Genomic DNA, 24,511 nt, shown 5'->3' with positions numbered 1-24,511 from the left:
ATTAAATCTTAGGTGGTATGATGTGATGGCTGAGCTTGCAGGGTTTGAAATCACATGTAACTTGGTTCAATCTGGAGTGTACCACTTAGTAGTCTTGTATCCTTGCAAAGATTATCTTACCTCCTTCCACTATTTTATTTTCTCCATTTGCAGGATTAAAAAGGGTACTTGAATCACTGAGATGATGTGAGAATTACACTTTAAAAAGACATATAAAAAGTCTTTGTATAATTCTGGGTACTAAGTAAAGCTCTCAAAATTTACTCAATAAATTTTAATCATTTTAAAGCAGCATGATGAGTACTGTCACTAGAAATATTAAGGCACATAAAGAATGGCTTGGGCAGAGTGTGAATTAATGCATAATTTTAAATAAATAGTTGCATTTAAAGTCCATTCTAAATCTGAAGTATTATATTTATGTTAATATAATGTGTGATAATAATCTAAAAGTAGAATTACATTTTTAAGATTATATGACTACATCAAAGGATATAATTCATAGTTTTTTCATAGGGTTCTATTTATGAACACTCCATAATGTATTCATTAGCAACATCTTCTTATAATATCTTCTGGGGATAAAGCAAGAGAAAGTGAATTATAAGAGGACATGTTCCCAAGAAAATAAGAAAATCCTAATGGGAGCCAAGCATAAGGAATTGAACATATTTTACATAAAATATTAATTATTCTAAAGAGGAGGTGTTGTGTCAAAGGCTGACTTTGACTTTTTATCCATCTTTCAGTCACTTGCAAACTCTGATCAGTACAGCTAGCTTTATCACATTGTTAAGTTAAATATTACAAAGATGCCTTCAAGATCTTCCATTCCATGCAGATTGCCTCCTCTAAGCCCCTTTCTGTATGAATATTCTGGAGGTGCCACTAAACTTAGACAGCATCAGGAGACAAACCTGTGAAGTTTTTCACTCATGTTAAGTAATTCACTAAATTTCCATTTCCTTTAGTTTATCAGAGACACCCCTGCGGGTCAGGAAGTACAGATTATACTCTAAACAACAGCTATAATTCTGTCACATCATCAGTTACCAGGGGATGGTGTTCCTTAAAGCATCCAGAGAATCACAGCATTTTTCAGTATTGTTATACCTGAAAGATCACAGTGCCTTCATTTCAGTTGCAGAGGTTAAATAATTTCGCCAAATCTACAAGTACAAGAAGGACCAAATTAAAGGTCTCCTAAATTGCAATCACTTTCTCTCTACCTGCTCAACTCCTAAGCACACTCACACATATATTCGTCAAAATATCTATGTCTTCGAGTAAGAGAAATGAATGATCTTTAGGCTCAAACATGTGACACATCATTGACCAGCAGGGAGCTGGCTCTCAAGAGATGCCCAAATAAAATGTGTCAGATACAACTGGATCAAACATTTAAAGCACTAAATTAAAACAATCCATTTAAAGGAGGAAATTCTAAGTTTCAGAAGAGGACCTTCATATTGAATCTCTGACCAGTAACTGATGATGCTTCTCATCTGTGATGCTGATTGGTTCTCCAACACTGAGATAACCCAATCCAGGAGCAAATACTGAATTCCTTGGTTGGTATCACTTGGGTGGAGGAGAGTCACATTACCCATTTGAGCGGTACTTGCCTGCTCCCCTCACACCCTGTCCTCTCCTGTTCTCCAGCATGGTGTCCCTGTATTTCTCCGGAGGCTCCTGGATGGCAGCTCTGACAGTGATACTGATGGTGCTGAGCCCGCCCCTCACTTGGGCCAGGGAGACCCAATGTAAGTGAACACTTTGGGGGGTGAGCTATTGTGGGGTGGGGGAAGGAAGTGAGTTAGCTTTACCTCTGACTCCAGAACAGCCTTCTTTAAAAATTGTGACTTTTCGGGCTTCCCTGGTGGTGCAGTGACTTTGTTTTTAGTGACCACCTATCTTTATCACATGGATCTCCAATCTATCTACAACAAAAGGTGCCTGGATACTTGCCCTCTCAACGAGTGTGGCATACGTAGCCTCCATATCTATAGTCTATTTCTTCTCAAGTGTCCTGCAATGAAACTTCCCCAGCCTTGCATCCCATCCCTTCAGGTGTTTGAAAAGGTTTAGAAAAAATGATGTTAAAATAATTCTCCATTAACAGATCTCTTTATTATGTTGAATTGTACAAGAAAAAGGGAAAGTTTCTCTGAAGACTTTATGGCGAATCTAAATAATTAGGAAGATCTCTCCTAGAAGGTCCTGGGTCATGCCCTCAACAGGATCTGTGATGCTGCGACCTCTCCCTAATATATGAGGATGTATCAAGGGAACTCCCCCATTATCTTCTTTCCATTTTCCCTGAACTCCAATGTTTATAAGGTTTGAATCCCTGTACTAGGAGTTCTTTGACAGAAGTTGGGGTTAGTTTTCTCTCTATTTCTCCTGGGTAAGGCACCTGGAGCTGAAGCAGGGATTCTTAGTACTTGGAATGACCCTGTGGATAAAGAGCACCTATGGGGTGTTCTTTGATGCCTTAAAAAATGTAAGGCATCTTCTGAACACCCAACAAAGGTTAGTGACCATTATGAATCTATTTTGAGCCTTTCTTTTTTTAAAAAATTAATTAATTAATTAATTTATGGCCGAGTTGGATCTTTGTTGCTGTGCGTGGGTTTTTCTCTAGTTGTGGCAAGCGGGGGCTACTCTTCGTTGCGGTGCGCAGGCTTCTCATTGCGGTGGCTTCTCTTGTTGCAGAGCATGGGCTCTAGGCATGGGGGTTTCAGTAGTTGTGGCTCACGGGCGCTAGAGTGCAGGTTCAGTAGTTGTGGTGCATGGGCTTAATTGCTCTGCAGCATGTGGGATCTTCCTGGACCAGGGCTCGAACCCATGTCCCCTGCATTGGCAGGCAGATTCTTAACCACTGCGCCACCAGGGAAGCCTGAGCCTTTCTATACTATCAGTTTCCCCCATATCTCCCCCTTCTCTGGCCAGAGCATAGAATAAATTATATGAAATTCTGATTTTGTAGTTCACAGATAGTCAAATATCTGCAGTTTTACATGGGAAACCATGTACCTCATTAGGGTACAGACAGTGTGAAAGTTGTTTCCATCCCATTGGGCTGAAAGCTGGTAAGCAAGTCAAGGGAACTCATTGGTCTCTTGGAGTCTTAGACCCAAATTTCATAAGATCATGCAACATGCCCTCTGTTTTCCTTAATCAGCTATGTTTAGTTACCTCAAATTTTAGTTCCTCCCTATTTTTACCCAGAAAAATATGTCATCACCAGATCTGATAATCCCCAAAGTATGCACAGACCCTCAGCATTATAACAGGTTCGCTGGATGATTTCGAACATAATGAACTCTTCCCCTTTTCTTAAAATTACCATTTCTTCCCTGTGAATGTTTCTTCCAACTAGTAGAAGAAGAAAGAGGAAATTTGGGTTTTTCATGAGAAGTAGAAGGGATATAATGTGTCATCAGAATAAAAGAGTGTTGGAGCTGAACCCTTTCTTGCTTTCTGGGATGCCCACAAAAATCAATTCCTAGAACCCTGGGTTTAGTAATTTAGACTACAAATATTTTTCTGAGCAACTATTATTATATGCTGGGCTCTATTCTAGGCTCAGACAATCCTATCTGAATCAGATAGAAAAATCCCCAATTATCTTGGAACTTACTTAATGACAAGAAAGACAACAATCCAATGAACATTTAACAACAATAATGACAACCAACAAAACCAAAAAACATTTCAGAGAGCAACAAGTCCTCTGAAAAGAATAGTTCAAGGTTACGGGACAGAGAATATTGGATTCACCTGCCTTCAATTCAAGTGTCTAGGGAGCTCTCCCTGGAAAGGTGACATTCAGTTGAGACATAAATGATGAGAAGAAGCCAGACATGGGAGGGATCTAACAGACAAATGCTCCAGGGAGAGAGACCAAGGGAAAGGCCAAACTGTGGGAAGATGTTTGCTGTTTAAGGGACAGAAAGAAGGCTAGAGTGACTGAAGCAGAGCAAGCAAGTTGGGGAGTGAAAGAAGATGAGGTTGGAAAGGAAATCAGGAGCCAGATCATGGTAGGCCCTGATGGTCATGGGGAGAACGCTGATTTTTATTTGTGGAGATATGTGGAGACAAAGTCCTGAGGGATCAGCCTGACCTCCTATCCACCAACCCCCACCATTTAATTCATTTACAAGTCATACAACAATCTACCCCAAATCTGTTCACTCTATTTTTACTACTGTCTTTGTCACTACCACACTAAATGAAGCCACAAGCACACCTTCACTGGAGAATTCTACCATGTTCCTAAACGGTCTCCCTGTCTCCACTTGCGAACTCCTAAAATCCAATCTCTATGTGGTATACCTACAATTATTTCTTAAAAGTAAACATAAATGACCCTCCTTGTAATGCTTCAGTAGCTTCACGTATCTCTACCTAACCTAGGTTAGGGTTAGGGTTTCCCATTACATTTAGTATGAAGTCAAAATCCTAACATTGTCTCCAAGACTTCTAAGTACCCCACACCATTTCTCCAGTCTAGTCTTTTACCCTCCTCCTTCCTCACTCTCTGTGCTCAGTGAACTGTTTTTTTCTGATTTCTTGCAGAAGTTCATCATGTCTTTCAAGCTTCTGCACACGATATTACCCTTACCTGAAATATGCCTCCTGTTTCCCTCACATACACCCCCCTACACCCACTCTCCCTTTCAGCTCACATCAACTTAACCTTTCCTGTCACATCTTAAATATCAGTCTTTAGAGACTACTTCTCTGACACCCTAATGTAATTATTCTCTGTTCTAGATCTCCACGCTTTTCTTGTGACATTTCTGGCTCCTGTATAATTAATTCTTGTGTGGTTGGGTTTTGTCCATCACTTTCACTAAATTTTATGCTCCTAGAAGGTAGGGGAGATGTTTGTTTTTCCTTCTGTGGAATCCCAGGGGCAGCAGCACAGGCTTGGCACAAGGTCAGCACTAGGTAAGGAAGTGTTTCAGGAACAGCTAAAGGGTTGTGGGATGAGAGGAGGAAGCAGAGTGTTCTTCCGGTGGAGGCATTCAGGAGGAGGTGGTGATGGGGCAAATCCCCATCCGGCTCTGGCTTGGAGGTCTCCAGCCAAGTACAGAGCTGACTGCATCCCAAATGCTTTAGGATCAGGGGCGTCTCCTCCACCCACCATGGTCTCGCTTGACCCTGCAGATCAAAGATGAACCCGTGGGGTAGTTGAGGGTGCCAGTGGAGCCAATAAGGGAGTGTCAGTGCCCCGTCCTCCGTCTGGGTGCCCTGCATTTGTGGTTATTGCCTTCAGTCTCCTCCCAGGAGCCCGCCCAGGTAATCAGATCTTTCCTGTCCCCACAGCACTTTTCATGTTTCAGTTTAAGGCCGAGTGTCGTTTCTCTAATGGGACAGAGCGGGTGCGGTTCCTGAGCAGATACATCTATAACCGGGAGGAGTACGCGCACTTCGACAGCGACGTGGGCGAGCACCGGGCGGTGACCGAGCTGGGCCGGCCGGACGCCGAGTACTGGAACAGCCAGAAGGACTTCCTGGAGCGGACACGGGCCGCGGTGGACACGTACTGCAGACACAACTACGGGGCTGTGGAGAGCTTCACGGTGCAGCGGCGAGGTGAGCGCGGGGCTGGGCGGCCAGCGGGCGGGGGCACAGTGCGTGTGAGTGTGTGTTTGAGACAGAGACAGAGAGACACAGAGACGCGGACAGAGGAGACTGCGTTCGGGGGGCGGGGTGTGTGTAGGGCTGTGAGCAAGTACAAGTTAGGCGGGTTCCTGTGAGAGCCTGTTGTCCGGAGACCGTGTGTGATTTTGTCAGTGACTGTGAGAGGGGAGAGAGCGTGTGTGGTGTGGGGAGGCCCGGGCGGGAGGGGAGGTGTGGCGGGAAGGGTGCAGGAGGGAGGCTCCGGGTGTGCTTGGTGGTCCCTGTGGGGGAGGCGAGGGGGAGGGGAGGGGAGGGGAGGAAACCCCGACTGCGGTGGGCGGTTAGAGATGCGGGAGGGACTTCAAGGTGTCTGTGGTTGGGGGAAGGTTTGGGGGAGGAGAGGTGAGGAAAGTGAAAGGATTGGGAGCCTGTGAGGAGAAGAGTCACAGCGCGTTCTGGGCACACACCCTCTTACTCCTGACACCCCGGAAATAAGTGTGCCGCGTCTGTCCGTGTGCAGGAGCACTTCACTGAGAAGAAGGCGTCAGACTAGTTTTTGACAGGTGCGGGCAGGGGAGCCTCTGCGGCTCCTCTGATCTCTCTGAAGCTTATTTCAGGTCTAAATTTCTTGCTTTTTTTCTCCTTAGTATATATATTTTACATAGTTGAAATGATTGTGAAATCAACTTTTTGAATTATAATTTTGTTACTTAATATGCTGGTGTTACTATTTTTTATAACGCTAGTAGTATTTGAGTAGTTACATATTATCCTTTTTATACTTGTAACAATTTACCTCATTTTACTTTACATTCCCCTTTATTAGATCTTTTTTCAACATTACCAAACAGTTGAAAATTTATATCTTTTTGTTTTTATTTAAAATTTCTTTGATTTCTAAGGTTCTTGAACATTTTTCACATATTTATTGGCTAACCTTTGTTATGGCTCTAAGAATTATCTCTTGTTGACTATCTCTGCGGTCCTGGTGGTTTTCTCGGTGATTTTACGGGTTCTCTATGCATTAAGATTAACAAGTCGCTGACGTTTGATTTAGCTTTTTCTCCAGTTTGTGGTTTATGTTTTGATTCTGTTCATTATATTCCAAGTTAGGAATTTAAACATTTTTATTTAATGAAATATACTGCAAAATTGTTAGTGATGATTTACCATCAATCTTAAATCTACCACTTTGCATTATTGTAAAAAGGATTTTCCCCCCAGGTTTCTCTTTTGCAACTAATAATTGTGTTTATTGTGGCTTGTGGTGTCAAGGGTTGTCTCAGGAGCTAAGCACACATATTAATGAGTCTCAGGCCCTGCCCTGGACTGAAATGCCAGCTTAAAAAGAAAGAAAATTGTAAAATGTTACAATTCCAGTAATAGATCTGCTTGTTTTGCAAAGCAGAAGAATTGATCAGCTGAGTGTAATAATAAGCTTTTGTTTTGGTTTTGTTTGGTTTTTTTTTTTTAATGAATGACTTTACTTCGTCCTTTCTCTCCCCTTCAGGAATCATGCTTTCCTTGGGACTCAACTCAGAGTTCAAGAGACCTTTGTCTATTCCTGCTTCCCAGGGTAGAACCCTTTCTGTGGTGTTCTAAGGTGTGAGTGTAGCATTCCCAGGATTTTATCTTCTGTCTCCCCATCTACCCCAAGCTGTCCCCTAATTTATCCACACTGCTTTGAGTCATATTTTCTCTCCAAGTAAATGAAGATAGTAAATAGCTAACATATATTAAAGACTAAGTTCCAGCCATCGTTTCACATACTTTAGGTACATTAATCCTCACATAACCCTAAGTTAGTATTATTATCCCCCTTTACAGGTGAGCAACCTGAGACACAGAGGAATTTTAAAACTCACCCAGGATCAATCTGTAAGAGGTAGAGCCTGTATTTGAACTCAGGCACCCTGGCTCCAGAAATCATGCTATTAATAATACACTATATACTGTGCAAAGATTTGTAAACACATCAATTCAACAATGAATAACTCTTTCATGCTATGAAAAAACAAAACAATAGAAAACAAATTTCCTGAACATCTGTCAGATCTAATGGGCCCATACTGTAAGCATTAAAGTCAAGTCTTATGGCACTAATTTCTGTTGGGCTACATAGCCAGCTTTCAGGGAGGCCTGCTGGAGACTGAAGACTGGGACTAGAGACTGGGGGCAGAAAGGCAGCCAACCAATGAGACTTACTCTCTCTCCCTCACTTATCCCCTCTACCTTTTTCTCTCCTAGTGGCACCTACAGTGACTGTGTATCCTGCAAAGACACAGCCCCTGCAGCACCACAACCTCCTGGTCTGCTCTGTGAATGGTTTCTATCCAGGCCACATTGAAGTCAGGTGGTTCCGGAACGGCCAGGAAGAGGAGGCGGGGGTGGTCTCCACAGGCCTGATCCCTAATGGAGACTGGACCTTCCAGACCATGGTGATGCTTGAAACAGTCCCTCAGAGTGGAGAGGTCTACACCTGCCACGTGGAGCACCCCAGCCAGACCAGCCCTGTCAGAGTGGAATGGAGTGAGAAGCTTTCTGGCCTCATAAGTTCCTTACCTACCAAGAAGGGATCTTGCTTACCCCTGAGTGTCAGGTTTCTCCTCTCCCCACAGCATGTGTTTGCTCCATGTTCTCCTCTCCTTCAGCTGAGGTTATTATTGAGGATATCACAGGAACCTTATAATATCCTGTGATAGAAATCCTCTGATAGTTTACAGATATCCTATGATATCTTCTACAAGTACCTATACCCCCTGGGAGGCAATTCTGCCTGACATGCAGAAAAGAGGTGTCCCTGTTTTGAGCCTCCATGAAATCTCAGGTCATGGTCACTACATGGCCCTGGGCACCAGTCCCCTGCCTCAGGCTGGGCTTGTACTTCTGACACTGTTTCTCTGAGATGTTCACTGTGATCTGAGAAGGGGCACATCCTCTGCAATATAGGGACCTTCCTGACATGAGGGGAGTCCAACCTCAGTTCTGCCTTTTATTAGCTCTGTCACCCTAGACAAGCTACATAATATCATTGAGTCCCAGGCTCCTCACCCAGCAGTTGTTGTAGTCATGGCCTTGTGTCAGGGCTGTGATATTTAAATGGGTTCAATGTCTTAACCTTGTAGCTACTCTGTATTTTTAACCTCTTTTCCAGAAATGACCAATCATTCTAATTCTTCCAGGGCAACCTTCTTTCCCCATTCTCAAAGATCTCAATCTCAGAATCTCAATTAGAGAAGTTGGATCTGGGATAAGAATCACTAAAACTAGCTTCTTTTCTCAGGGGCACAGTCTGGATCTGCTCAGAGCAAGATGCTGAGTGGAATCGGGGCCTTTGTTCTGGGTCTGCTCTTCCTTGGGGTGGGGCTGTTCATCTACTTCAGGAACCAGAAAGGTAAGGAACCTGTTGACAGCTGAGATGCCCCACAGACTTTTTTGGAGGAAGAAAGATGGTTTTGCTCAAGTTTGTTCGCTGTATATCAGTGACCTTGTATAAAACTTTTATTTCCCCTTTATTGACCTCAAATTTCCAGAAATCCAGAAAAAAACAGTTCATGGTTACTTATGGTTGAAAAGTAAGAGGTGATGGCCTGTAGAGATAAAAGAAGAGTTAACATGCATGGAGATTTTGTGTGGAGATCCTGGGGCAAATGCAGGAAGAGACACAAAGGCTGATGAAATTACACTGTATTTGTGTGACAGAAGCTTCATGTATCACATGCTCCTAGTGTCTGCTCTCTTGTCTACCCTGGCATTAGGGGATATATGTTGTGGTGTAGAGATATATCAGATGGGGGCCTGGGGCTGGGGACAGAATTCCTTCCATATCGTTTAAATATATATCTTCTCTTCTCTTTCCCAGGACACTCTGGACTTCAGCCAACAGGTAATGCCCTTTAATCCTCTTTTAGAGATAGATTTGGTCTCCTAGAACTGGTTGTAGAGATGACAAGACAGGAGACAGACATAATGGGAAAGACTTTGAATTCTAAACTTCTTCTTGCCACTTAACAAAAGGCCAGTTCTCTAAAGTAGCTTTGGCTCAGGGAGATCTAGGAATTTTTTCCCCCTTCTTACAGTACTGCTTTAACATGAGACCCTGGGAGAGGGGGAAAGAAGCTGCTTGTAGAATTAGCTTGTAGTAAAAACAATGCTTTCTTCTGTCTTCTGCAGGGCTCCTAAACTGAAGTGAAGATAATTACACTCATAAGAGAAAGAACCTTCTGGCTTAGCTACTTTGCAGCATGAAAGTGTTTCCTGTTGGGCTTTTAATCCACAGAGAGTACTTTCTCAAGATCTGGTTTGCTCCTGCAGAAAATCTCCCTGATGGCTTCCTCAGCCCCTGCCCCTTGACCTGGAAATCCGGAATATTGAAGACAGTATCCTCTCTTCATTCTTTCCTGGTCCCTTTTATATTCAAGCCTTATGGCCTCCCTTTCATCTGAACCCACATTTCTTTACAAAGTTTTGCTCAAATAAACGTGGAGTAAGAAGCATCTGCCTGATACAGCTTCAAGGAAAAACGTAGGCAAAAAAGAAAAAAAGAGAGAGAGAGAAAGGGAGTGTCTGGTGGGGAGGGTGGGCAGCGGGAGGGTGAGAATTTCCCCCTCTATCCTTCCTGAGTTCCTGTGGCTAGACTATTAATAAAATTGATGCAAGACAGATGAGCAAGAGAAAAAGAAACAAATTTTAATTCACATGCATGGAGGTCTCTAGGAATAGGACCTAAGAAGTGGCCAAAGCAGGTAGCTTTTATGCTTTTTAGACAAAGAAACAATAAGTTTGTGATGAGTAATTGACAGGACAAGGAAACTTAGGTTTTGGGTGCTCTAACAGTGAAGAATCTAACCAAAGTTTGGGCTTGAGGTAGTATCAATAAATTAAAGACACAACAAGGTTTGTTTATATAGGTTTCTCGGTCTGAATTCCTGTCTCTGGTGATAAGTCTGTCATACCTCCAGATGCAGGGAGTGCAGCTTTCACATGAGAGATTATTTCCTGTTTTCAGGGAGACAGAAGGAGGGTCAAAGTGTCCCTCTTGCATCGGCCATTTCTTAAGTAACTAGTTCAAAATAATCAATATGCCATTGTGGCATATTTGGGAACAGCCTTCCCTGAGCCCCAACAAGAGGTTGGGGCCCCAATCAGAGACCTAAACTTTTTTTTTTTTTTTTTGCGGTACGCGGGCCTCTCACTGCTGTGGCCTCTCCCGTTGCAGAGCACAGGCTCCGGACGCGCAGGCTCAGCGGCCACAGCTCACGGGCCCAGCCGCTCCGCGGCATGTGGGATCCTTCCGGACTGGGGCACGAACCCGTGTCCCCTGCATCGGCAGGCGGACCCTCAACCGCTGCGCCACCAGGGAAGCCCGAAACCTAAACTTTTATCTTAAGCATCTAGGAAAAGTAAATTTAACTTAAAAAATAGAGGAAAGGAAATAATAAAGGTAAAAGAGAAAATTAATACAATTGAAAATAAATGTATAATAAAACTAACAAAACTAGAAGGTTTTCTTTCTTTTCTTTCACTTCTTAAATAAATCACCTACAAGATTGCTAAAGAAGAAAAAATCTAAATTACAAATTATTAACACCTGGAATGTAAAAGATACTATTCCTAAAGATCCTACAGGCATTAAAAAGATACTAAGAAGATATTATACAGAATTTTATGGCAGTATATTTGATATTTTAGATGAAATTCTTTGAAAAACACTAAATTTCATGATCTATTTCTGTGTAACAAATCATCCCCAAACTTAGTGGCTTAAAACTGTAGCTATTTGATGATTTTTCACAATTCTAAGAGTTGGTTGAACTTAGTGGGTGGTTTTCATGGAGGGTCTCTCACATGGCTGCAGTCAGACAGGAGCTGGGGCTGGGGTCCTCTGGAGGCTCATCTGGGACACTGAGACACTCTCTCCCTCTGCATGAAGTTCCAGTGCCTCTTAACGTGGGCTATGTGTTCCCATCAGCTGTGAAGACAAGCCTGATGCCTCAGGACTCCCAAGAAAGGAAAGTAAAAGCTACAAAACTTCTTCAAACTTAGCCTCAGAACTTGTGTGGAGTAATTTCCATCACATTATAATGGTCTAAGTGAGTATAGGGTCAGTCCAGATTTAAGGGGAGGGGATATACAATCTATGTCTCCATGAGATAAATGCAAATAATTTGTACCCTTCTTTAATCTACCCCATATAATTTACCAAAACTGATTCAGAATAGACAATCTGTATAGTGGTACATCTGATAAAGAAATTTAGATTATCCGTCAATTGAAATCCAAGGCCCCATTTGCTTCAATGTTAAATCTTACTAAATTTTTCCAATCCATCTGAAATTGGTTTTTATTGAAATTTGAGTAGGTGTCACATTAAATTTCCTTAAATGGACCTTCAAACGACCTAGCAGCATTTATTGAAAAGACCCTCTTTCCTCCATTGCTCTGCAGTGTCACCGTAGACCAGAGCATTGCATTTGTGAGGCAATCTATTTCTAGAATTTCTCTTTTGTTCTGTTGTGCAGTTTATCTATACTTGAGCCAACACTACACTATATCAATTAATATATCACACAATGTTAACTCATATAGCTTTCATTATCTTGTGTTGAATTTCTTCCAGTTTTTTTTCTAATTTTTCAAAATTTTCTTGGCTAATCTAAGACTATAGTATTTACATGTGAATTTTAAAATTCAGCTTGGCAATCCTCCCACACCACCACCACCACCACCAACAACAACAACAAGAAAACCCCAAAACAGTGAAGAAACAAAACAAAACTAGCAAGGAAGCCAGCAAACAAAATTCCTTGCCATGATGTTAATGAGATTCTTCCTGAATTTAGATTAATTTAGAGAGAACTGACATCTTTAAAATATCTACTCTTATGATCAATCTCCAAACTTTGTATTCTCATAATTTATGTAGTTCTATTAATTTCTCTTAATGATGATTTGTAGTTTCCACTATAGAAATCTCACTCATCTTTTATTAGATTTATTCCTTGATAATTGACATTTTTGGATGCTATTGCAAATGGTATCATTTTCTTGATTCCAAGGAATGCTCCCCCCCAAAAAAAACCCCACTGCTACAACTAATAAGAAAGTTCATCAAGGTTGCAGAATTCAAAATCAACCCAAAAAATCGATTTGTATTCTATATATGGCAATGAAGGTATTAAACAAAAATTAAGTGTACAATATCATTTACAATCTGGTAAACTGAGGCCCACCAAAATTTTTTCAAGACTTTATTTGAGGGAATATCAACTCAAATCCAGCAGTGCCAAACCAAAATTGGTTAGGAGCACTCCATCACCACAAGCTGGGGGAAAGACTTTTATAAAAATGAGGCAGAAGGAAAGAAAGGAAATTATTTGATTGGTTATAACTTAAGTGGCCGCCTTACTTGCAAAAGCCTAGTTGAGTGTTTGTGACTGGTTGCTCTTAAATTCATTTTCTGGGATACGAGTGCATTAACAGATATTAGATCTGGCTTGGGTTTGGGTTTGCTTATGCAGGCTACCAAGACATTCAAGCCATCTCAGTCTAATGGCCTCCTTGTGTAATTACTTCAGCAATTCCCCCCTTTTGGTCATCCTCTCATGTGTTTGTTACTAGCACACTCAGTTATCATCAGGGTGACTTGTTTCGCTGTGAAACTTATAGGTTATGAAATCACTTTTGAAGAAGGTTTTTGCTGTTCATCTCATTGTTCATCTTGTTTCTCTTTCTCAAAGCACAGTGAGACAATCTGATGTATTAATGGTGCTGTGAACACTTATAAAACCCTTGAGAGAACACAGCTCGTCAGGGAGACAACAATGATGGCTATCATAAGGAAAATACCAAGAGACTGAAATAGGCATCTATTCAGAGGCCCCATAAACCAAACCATTCTGTACCAAATAAATAAAAGAATGTACATGAAGACGCACTAATCTCTTTTAGTCAAGTGGCTTAATAATTTTTTGTATTTGAGTTTCTACAATACCAGAGGTATTTGCAGGAGGTATTTGGTATCGCAGACTCCTGTGGCCAACAAGGAATTTAAATTCTATTATCTAAAACCACCCGTTAGGTCAAAATAATCCTTATGCCAAAGAGGCATATTGTGTGGTGGCATATTCTGCTACCCTTCAGGTCATGCTGCCATGATTTGTGCTTGTTTTGCTTATTTTTATTTTGCTTCTTTTAGATTTTTATCAATAGTCTGTAAAAATTTTGAAGAAATCTAATGGAATTTATAATATCACTAAGCATGATATCTAACTATTTTGCTTGCATTTTAATTTGAAATTTTCATAATAACTCAATGTGATAAAAATTAGTTTCAGTTAAGTTAAGAAAATGGGTAAAGTGATGAAAGGGAAAAACCTACAAAGAAGGTTACTCTACCCAGCAAAGATCTCATTCAGATTCGATGGAGAAATTAAAACCTTTACAGACAAGCAAAAGCAAAGAGAATTCAGCACCACCAAACCAGCTTTGCAACAAATGCTAAAGGAACTTTTCTAGGCAGGAAACACAAGAGAGGGAAAAGACCGACAAAAACAAACCCAAAACAATTAAGACTATGGTAATAGGAACATACATATCAATAATTACCTTAAAAGTAAATGAATTAAATGCTCCCACCAAAAGACATAGACTGGCTGAATGGATACAAAAACAAGACCTGTATATACGCTGTCTACAAGAGACCCACTTCAGACCTAGGGGTACATACAGACTGAAAGTGAGGGGATGGAAAAAGATATTCCATGAAAATGGAACTCAAAAGAAAGCTGGAGTAGCAATTCTCGTATCAGACAAAATAGACTTTAAAATAAACACTATTACAAGAGACAAAGAAGGACACTACATAGTGATCAATGGATCAATCCATAGTTGTAAATATTTATGCACCCAACATAGCACCTCAATACATAAGGCAAATGCTAGCAACCATAAAAGGGGAAATCGACAGTAACACAATCATAACAAAGTAACAAAGGGGACTTTAACACCCCACTTTCACCAATGGACAGATCAACCAAAATGAAAATAAATAAGGAAACACAAGCTTTAAATGACACATTAAACAAGATGGACTAAATTGATATTTATAAGACATTCCATCCAAAAACAACAGAATACACTTTCTTTACAAGTGCTCATGGAACATTCTCCAGGATAGATCATATATTGGGTCACAAATCAAGCCTTGGTAAATTTAAGAAAATTGAAATCTTATCAAGTATCTTTTCTGACCAGAATGCTATGAGACTAGATATCAATTACAGGAAAAAAGCTGAAAAAATACAAACACATGAAGGCTAAACAATACACTACAAAATAACTAAGAGATCACTGAAGAAATCAAAGAGGAAATCAGAAAGTACTTAGAAACAGATGACAATGAAAACACGATGACCCAAAACCTATGGGATGCAGGAAAAGCAGTTCTAAGAGGGAAGTTTATAGCGATACAATCGTACCTCAAGAAATAAGAAAAATCTCAAATTAGCAACCTAACCTTACACCTAAAGCAATTAGAGAAAGAAGAGCAAAAACCCCCACAGTTAGCAGAAGGAAAGAAATCATAAAGATCAGATCAGAAATAATTGGAAAAGAAATGAAGGAAACAATAGCAAAGATCAATAAAACTAAAAGCTTGTTCTTTGAGAAGATAAAGAAAATGATAAACCATTACCTAGACTCATCAAGGAAAAAAGGGAGAAGACACAAATCAACAGAATTAGAAAAGAAAAAGGAGAAGTAACAACTGACATTGCAGAAATACAAAAGATCATGAGGGATTACTACAAGCAACTATATGCCAATAAAATGGACAACCTGGAAGAAATGGACAAATTCTTAGAAAAGCACAACCTTTCGAGACTGAAACAGGAAGAAATAGAAAATATAAACACACCAATCACAAGCACTGAAATTGAAACTATGATTAAAAATCTTCCAACAAACAAAAGCCCAGAACCAGATGGATTCACAGCTAACTTCTATCAAACATTTAGAGAAGAGCTAACACCTATCCTTATCAAACTCTTCCAAAATATAGCAGAGGGAGGAACACTCTCAAACTCATTCTACAAGCCCACCATCACCTTGATACCAAAACCAGACAAAGATGTCACAAAGAAAGAAAACTAAGGGCCAATATCACTGATGAACATAGATGCAAAAATCCTCAACAAAATCCTAGCAAACAGAATCCAGCAGCACGTTAAAAGGATCATACACTACGATCAAGTGGGATTTATCCAATGAATGCAAGAATTCTTCAATATATGCAAATCAATCAATGTGATACACCATATTAACAAATTGAAGGAGAAAAACCATATGATGCAGAAAAAGCTTTTGATAAAACTGAACACCCATTTATGATAAAAACCCTCCAGAAAGTAGGCATAGAGGGAACTTACTTCAACATAATAAAGGCCATATGTGACAAACCCACAGCCAACATTGTTCTCAATGGTGAAAAACTGAAACCATTTCATCTAAGATCAGGAACAAGACAGGGTTGCCCACTTTCACCACTATTATTCAACATAGTTTTGGAAGTTTTAGCCATAGTAATCAGAGAAGAAAAAGAAGTACAAGGAATCCAAATCGGAAAAGAAGAAGTAAAACTGTCACTGTTTGCAGATGACATGATACTATACGTAGAGAATCCTAAAGATGCTACCAGAGAACTACTAGAGCTAATCAATGAATTTGGTAAAGTAGCAAGATACAAATTAATGCACAGAAATCTCTTGCATTCCTATACACTAATGATGAAAATTCTGAAAGAGAAATTAAGGAAACACTCCCATTTACCATTGCAACAAAAAGAATAAATACCTAGGAATAAACCTACCTAAGGAGACAAAAGAACTGTATACAGAAAACTATAAGACACTGATTGATGAAAGAAATTAAAGATGATACAAACAGAAGGAGAGATATACAATGTTCCTGGATTGGTAGAATCAACTTTGTGAAAATGACCATACTACCCAAAGCAATCTACAGATTCAATGCAATCCCTATCAAACTACCAATGGCATTTTTCACAGAACTAGAACAAAAAATTTCACAATTTGTATGGAAACACAAAAGACCCCGAATAGCCAAAGCAATCTTGAGAACGAAAAATGGAGCTGGAGGAGTCAGGATCTCTGACTTCAGACTATACTACAAAGCTACAGTAATCAAGACAGTATGGTACTGGCACAAAACCAGAAATACAGATCAATGGAACAGGATAGAAAGCCCAGAGATAAACCCATGCACATATGGTCATGTTATCTTTGATAAAGGAGGCAAGAATATACAATGGAGAAAAGACAACCTCTTCAATAAGTGGTGCTGGGAAAACTGGACAGCTACATGTAAAAGAATGAAATTAGAACACTTCCTAACACCACACACAAAAATAAACTCAAAATGGATTAAAGACCTAAATGTAAGGCCAGAAACTATCAAACTCTTAGAGGACAACACAGGCAGAACACTCTATGACATAAATCACAGCAAGATCCTTTATGGCCCACCTCCTAGAGAAATGGAAGTAAAAACCAAAGTAAACAAATAGGACCTAATGAAACTTCAAAGCTTTTGCACAGCAAAGGAAACCATAGACAAGATGAAAAGACAACCCTCAGAATGGGAGAAAATATTTTCAAATGAAGCAAGTGACAAAGGATTAACCTCCAAAGGGTACAAGCAGCTCATGCAGCTCAATATCAAAAAAACAAACAATCCAATCCAAAAATGGGCAGAAGACCTAAACAGACATTTCTCCAAAGAAGGTATACAGGTTGCCAACAAACACATGAAAGGATGCTCAACATCACTAATCATTAGAGAAATGCAAATCGAAACTACAATGAGGTATCACACTGGTCAGAATGGCCATCATCAAAAAGTGTACAAACAATAAATGCTGGAGAGGGTGTGGAGAAAAGGGAACCCTCTTGCACTGTTGGTGGGAATGTAAATTGATACAGCCACTATGGAGGACAGTATGGATGTTCCTTAAAAAACTAAAAGTAGAACTACCATATGACCCAGTAATCCCACTACTGGGCATATACCCTGAGAAAACCATAATTCAAAAAGAGTCATGTACCACAAAGTTCATTGCAGGTCTATTTACAATAGCCAGGACATGGAAGCAATCTAAGTGTCCATCGACAGATGAATGGATAAAGAAGATGTGGCACAAATATACAATGGAATATTACTCAGCCATAAAAAGAAACAAAATTGAGTTATTTGTAGTGAGGTGGATGGACCTAGTGTCTGTCATACAGAGTGGAGTAAGTCAGAAAGAGAAAAACAAGTACAGTATGCTAACACATATATATGGAATCAAAAAAAAATAAAAATGCTTCTTATGAACCTAGCGTCAGGACAGGAATAAAGACACAGGCATAGTGAATGGACTTGAGGACACGGGGAGGGGGAACGGTAAGTTGGGACAAAGTGAGAGAGTGGCATTAATATATATACACTACCAAATGTAAAATAGATAGCTAGTGGGAAGCAGCTACATAGCACAGGGAGATCAGCTCTGTGCTTTGTGACTACCTAGAGACGTAGGATACGGAGGGTGCGAGGGAGATGCAAGAGGGAGGGGGTATGGAGATATATGTGTACGTATAGCTGATTCACTTTGTTATACAGCAAAAACCAACACAACATTGTAAAGCAATTATAGTCCAATAAAGATGTTAAAAAAATAAAGAAAATGGTAATGTCAATCTCAGTGTCCAATCTCATGCCTCCTTAAATCTAAAATGTGTGGTGTTGATTTGGAAATCCTGTTATGTATATGAAGGCTCTTCTATTCTGCTCACCGCTCCACCACCATCTGTTCCCCACCATCTGTCTCATCCATTGTCAGAAGTCTTCCTTAGGATTTAAGATTCACTCTCTGAAGATCCAGATATCTCATTGATTTGGAGGCTTAAGAATCCAAACCAGATTATGAACATGTTGCTAAGTCATCTCTCAACAAATAAACCCTACTCTAGGGTTTTCTATATGTGGACCAGACCACAGCAACTGGATTGCTGGAAGATCCTCTGAGACTTGGGTCCTAATGAACCGGGCTATTTCTGATTAACTACAGAGCCTATAAGATACATTTAACATTCAGACATTTCAGGATAAAAGGATCACATATACTCCCCAGCCACCATGAAGAATTGGCTCAGATACCAAAAACTCCACTTAAGACCCACTCAAAGTTTATTGTATTCAGAAAAAATCACAATTGCAGTCAGAAGAAACTCCAAATAATAAGTATACAAGAGATAGCCCATAGAAGATTCAAAAGGTTCCATAGCAGAGAAAAGATCCTATGGGCTCTATTCCAAAGGCATTACATGGTGATAATAAAGAGACAGTGGAAAATGGAGGGAAAGCCAATACAAGAAGGAGCAATAGACAGGGAATAACTAGACATTAGAATTTGGAGATTGTAGAAGGCGTCTTTACTCTTAGAGTAGCTAAAGTGTTGGGAAGTGCTGAAGGATGGTTGCTGTCACTGAGGTGAAAAATCGGAGTACTGCCAGGTTTGTAAAGCTATTAAAGCGGAAATGTCTTCACCGATCTTCTCTTTAACGAAGTCCATTACCTGTAGCAGGACACACACAGTTACTATAGAGTTTAAGATGAATATTTTGAGCTCTCACCTTCAGATTCCTTCCTCTTCACCTTTAATCCTTTGACTTTGGAACAGTCTCTTAGTATTTGTGTGACCTGTTGTAAACACAACCTTTCAAACCTTCCAAGTAAGCATGAATGAGCAGACCATGCTTTACTTTCTCTTAGACCTTCTGACACTATTTTTCAGAATGGAGGGGCAAAAACAGGCTTTGGCCTCCAAGAGATTCCCACTTCATACAATGAATCTACCCTAAACCCCAAAGAGTGAAGCTCTGGAAATGCTTCAGAACAGATATCCTGCTCAGGAAATATAAACCAGGTAGAGTCTTAATCTTGAAGTTGAATTTCCCAGATCACAGGACTCAGTATTCTAATGTGAAACAATTATTTTAGGTACTGGAGGTAAGTTCTAAGACAGGAGGTGTGGTTTTAGGGGCACATGTATGGAAAGGGGCATAGGAATGTGAGGCTTTGGAATATGAGATAACAGCAATGTCTGATTTTGTCCAGCAAAGATAAATCAAGGGCCATGACTTTTGCACTTGTTTTCCCTTAAAGGCATCACATGTCCTTTCCCTCACTCTGTTTCCTTCCTCTGGATCATTCCATGTATGTCTTCCTCTGACCACATCACACCCACCTGCAGGTGTCTCACAGAGGCCCTCGGCGTTCAACAGTGTTGCCTTTGCGTACACCCTTGATGATGAAGATGGTCCCAACAATGATGCCCACCAGAGCCACAACCAGGCCCAGGGCACACACCACGTTCTCTGTGGTCTCTGGGAGGGGGGTTGGAGCTTCATACTCTGGGGAAAAATAAATCAGAGTACAGAAGTAATGCATGTGGTAGGAAGCAGCACTTAGGACCAAATATAGGGTACTTAGTCAAAAGAATATTTTTTTCATCAACTAAATAAGAGGAAGACAGGATGACGTATTAAGGGAATTACAGATTAGAAGTGGGGAAAGCTGAGCAATGGGAGACCAGGAACAGGAACTGGAGCAGTTGTTATGAAACAGTTAGGGGACTTGTGGCCCCAAAGGGCCAGACACATGCATCACAGGAGAAAACCGTAAAATACAGGGGATTGAAGGATGGTTCTCACCCCAGTGCTTGAGAAGAGGCTCCTCCAAACCCCAGTGCTCCACCTTGCAGTCATAGACATCCTCGGCTGAGGGCACGAAGGGGAGGTAGTGAAACTTGCGGAAAAGGTGGTCATTCCTGGGCAGGAAGACTGTCTCTGACACTCCCGTGGTGACAGGTTTGCCATTTTGAAGCCACGTGACATTGATCACTGGTGGAGAAAACTTGTCGATGAAACAGATGAGGATGTTGGGCTCTCCCAGTTCCACAGGGGTGTTTGAGAGCACAGTCACTTCTGGAGGTACTGGGGGACAGGTGACAGAAATTAGCCTTCCCTGCTTAGCCCTGCCCTTCTCCCTCCCACCAAGGCTGAAAGAGCAATTGAAACTGTGCCCTGAGAATCTGTGTCATGGTCTCAGATACCCAGCTCTGATACCCTCCCCCATGAACGGGAACCAACATTGAGGTGTAAGATACCCAAGGACCTCATTCCTGGCTCCCCCAGCATGGATTCAGGGCAATGACTTTATGAGAGACTGTGGATGCTAGAGACGAGATGTGAGCACATCAAGAAAGGAACAAACTCATAAAGTTCTTGGGCTGGTGGCATGAGAATTTGGAGCTTGCATATGGCAAGAACAGGTCCCTGGGAGGGAAAGGCAGTCACAGTAACATAACACAAAGAGCTGAAGTATCTATTTAAAGCTACAATTCCCAAGCCTAGGAGTGCAGCAGAGAGAGGTACCATTGGTGTTTGGGGTGTGGTTGGAGCGCTTTATCATGATGTCCAGGTTGGCTTTTCCCACAGCAATATTGGCCAATGCACCCTGAGCCTGAAAGCTGGCAAAATTTCCAAATTCTTTAAGCCGCCACACTGTCTCCTTCTTCTCCATATCCACGTGGAAAATCTCATCACCATCAAAGTCAAACATAAACTCGCCTGATTGGTCAGGGGCCAGAGAGAACTCAGCCTGGATGATCACATGATCCTCTGAAAAGACAAGAAAGGGAATTAGGGTGGGAACCAGGAGAGAGAGTTGAAGAAGAACCCAGCATGTGAGACACACACATGTGGGCAGGGGTAGTGGAAAGAGAGGGCCAAGTGGAAAGGAGGAGTGATGGAGAGTAGGGATGAGTGGGAAGATGAGGCCTGGGTGAAGGACATTCGTGTTCAACAGAGCTGGGAGTGGACAAGCAAAGGTTCAATGTAGAGAGTGTGGATTGAGGAAATGAGGGCTGAAAAACTAGAGTCTCGTGAAGCTTTTGTTTGGCTCTATGTTACTGCCTGAGAAAGGATTCCCTCTTTAGAATTCCAGCAGTAGCCCCTAAAAGAGAAGTGTTCTCTCACTCTCTTGACCTAGGAATTAAATAATTTAAGCCAGAATCCCAGGGCATGTCTCAGAGCACCATAACTCTAAGAAGAGAGAAACAATGTTTAAAAGGTTGGGTTTGAACTCTGGAATCAAATTAAATCTCGAATTCTCATTCAGCTACCTAGTGATCTTGAGTAGATTACTTTATCTATTTATATGTAGTTTTCCCATTATATTCTACTGTGGTTTTGCTTCTATGTTGGGTTTGTTTTTAAGATGAAATGAGACTAGTTTTAAGTAATTTCTTAGTATATCATCGGGATTACAACAAGTACTTTAGCATCAGAAACTGCTTTATGTTTAAGGGCCAGACGCATGGAATATATGACTGGAGATTGTAGTACCCAAATAATTAAGTTTGAGACATTGTAGCATCGTAGAGGACTCACTTTCCTGTATCCACACCCACACCCTGCATCCCTCTGAGGGAAGTATTTTATTTGGATTGACCTCACCAACATTCCCTTGCATATTAAAGATCTTTAGATTGAGACTATCATTACGGACATATTCTATTATGGTTGATAGTGAGAATAATCTACACCAAGGGAATAATGGACTTGACATAAGAAAGCTACAATTGAAGAGTATGCTGCCTCTGTGGTGCATGTAAATGAGCGGTGGGTTTTAAAATCTGACTGTACATTGATAAACCTAGGGATTTATTTAGCATTTGCAGCTACACACACACACACACACACACACACACATACACACACACATTCTAACTTCCTCTTTTAGCTCCAAGGGAAGCTATCTTTGCTGGAAGACATCCTTGTATGTGGCTCTTTCTGGGCAATAGAAACCTACACTGTCATCATGGGTCTTGGAGCTATGTTATTACTTTACTTATTTCCAGTCTACCTGCCACCTTCTTTGGGGGTCACTCTGGGCGAAGAATGTTTTTTCACAATACACCTTCACAACGGCACAATATTTGCTCTGGAGATGGTAGAGAGTAATATCAGACACTTCACTTCCTTACTCATTTTTCTACTCTCTTAAGAATATTACTAAGTTACAGCGACCAAAGATCCTTTTAAGATCCACTGTAATTGGGGTTTTCACCGTCCCAAGAGACAGTAAATTAAATGCAATTCATATCAGCATGCCTGCCCTTCCCCCTCCCTTGGGTGAATGGTTGCTTTTTGGTGATTTTCCTTTCTAGTGATCTTTAGTATAATGTCTGTGCTCCAAATAGGCTGACAGAATTGACAGGCCAAAAGATAGCTACCATGGCAAAAATAGTTAAGAACAGGTGCCAAGAAATCTCATATTTTTTTCTGATTTAATCCTCATGAAATTACATGAGGGGGGCTTCCCTGGTGGTGCAGTGGTTGAGAGTCCGCCTGCCGATGCAGGGGACACAGGTTCATGCCCCGGTCCGGGAAGATACCACATGCTGTGGAGCAGCTGCTCCCGTGAGCCATGGCTGCTGAGCCTGCGTGTCCGGAGCCTGTGCCCCGCAATGGGAGAGGCCACAACAGTGAGAGGCCCACGTACCGCAAAAAAAAAAAAAAAAAAAAAAAAAAAAGAAATTACATGAAGTTTTTAATTTTTACTAATTTTCCAGGAATGAAAAGTTAAAGAGCAGAAAGGTATCTTGTTAATGCCTGTCAGAAAATATTTCCCTGAAAGTTTGGCTTATATCAAAGTCAATAGTATTAATCAGTACACAATTCAGTTTTGCTTCTCTAATCTAAATTTTACTTCAATTGCTGGTGAGCAGAGAACTCTTCTAACTACAATTTATTATAATGTTAGAGTTAGACCCAGAAAATACCTGTCACTCTTCTTTTTCACTCCAAAGATTGTCTTTCAAATGTCCACAATTCACTTCTCTGATGCTCTCAGAACTTATATATCCCTACTTTTGATTCTTTCAGCACTTACCTGTGATAGCCCATGATTCCTGAAGGCTTATCAGGAGAGTGATGAAAAATCCTGGTATTGGGACTCCAATTATGGCCATTTTCTTTTTAGGTGTCTCGATGAGGGACAGTAGAGCTCAAGGTGGGTCACAACAGACTGGAATACAAGTAAAGAGAATGTAGGGTGTCAGAGTATGATTAAAATTTAAAATCAGTTGAGCTGCAGCCAATCAGAAAAATCGTTTGAGATGACACTGCTGTTGCTAAGGGATGGACTTTTGCAAAGGGTCCAGGAAAGGTGATGCTTTATTAGATGAAAAGGAACTTCTTAATCAATCAAACAAACTCACAACCAAACAAAAAAATCGAGTTTTCAAGAATGATGGGCAATCACTCAGAGATTCTTTCATCCCAATCCAAGTGCCAGCAATGGATCTGCCTGAAGCACATTAGTGAGAATAGAATCAATGGAAATATCCTAAGATGAGAGTTAGTGGCAGATCATGTCTCTGTGCTGTGACAGCCGGGGAATTTATTTAAGGGACAGTAGTTCATCTAAAAAGAAGGTAAATGGTCAGGCTATGAGGAATGCCGGAATCTTGGCAGTGTTGGGTGACAGAGCTGCCCTTAAGGCACCTCTTACTGCTTCAGGCTCCCTCCAGTGTCCTAGACTCCAAGGGGGCCAACACTGCCCAAGAGTTTGGGATCCTTGACAGTTCAGGAGAACATCAGAAGAGAAACTCTGAGTTCCAACACTCCCAAGGCTGGAGATGTATGGAAAGCTACACCTTGGAACGTAGGTAGTGGTTACTGGAGATAGTAGACTGGAAAGGGGGAATCCTATTCCTAATTCCCATTACCTTAAATATGTCCTGAGATTGGAAAAG

The 24,511-nt window shown here is 40.9% G+C and overlaps 2 protein-coding genes across 2 annotated transcripts; one reads left to right on the top strand and one right to left on the bottom strand.

Moving 5' to 3' along the window:
• The first annotated feature begins 1,663 nt into the window (after nucleotides 1–1,663).
• LOC132497871 (DLA class II histocompatibility antigen, DR-1 beta chain-like) lies at nucleotides 1,664–11,676 on the top strand. Its single transcript, XM_060111411.1, has 6 exons — nucleotides 1,664–1,763; nucleotides 5,335–5,604; nucleotides 7,879–8,160; nucleotides 8,915–9,025; nucleotides 9,494–9,517; nucleotides 11,435–11,676. Exons 1-6 carry the CDS (start codon nucleotides 1,664–1,666, stop codon nucleotides 11,674–11,676), a joined length of 1,029 nt encoding a protein of 342 aa, XP_059967394.1.
• An 8,271-nt stretch (nucleotides 11,677–19,947) lies between these two features.
• Nucleotides 19,948–23,755, bottom strand: LOC132497790 (HLA class II histocompatibility antigen, DR alpha chain). Its single transcript, XM_060111279.1, has 4 exons — nucleotides 23,647–23,755; nucleotides 21,126–21,371; nucleotides 20,403–20,684; nucleotides 19,948–20,102 (listed from the first exon to the last, which is right to left on the bottom strand). Exons 1-4 carry the CDS (start codon nucleotides 23,723–23,725, stop codon nucleotides 19,948–19,950), a joined length of 762 nt encoding a protein of 253 aa, XP_059967262.1. The 5' UTR covers nucleotides 23,726–23,755.
• Nucleotides 23,756–24,511: the final 756 nt, after the last annotated feature.

This window comes from Mesoplodon densirostris, chromosome 10 (genome assembly GCF_025265405.1).
Source record: "Mesoplodon densirostris isolate mMesDen1 chromosome 10, mMesDen1 primary haplotype, whole genome shotgun sequence".
NCBI lineage: Eukaryota > Metazoa > Chordata > Mammalia > Artiodactyla > Ziphiidae > Mesoplodon > Mesoplodon densirostris.
The sequence above is the reverse complement of the archived record's forward strand: the minus strand, read 5'-3'. Positions and strand labels throughout refer to the sequence as shown.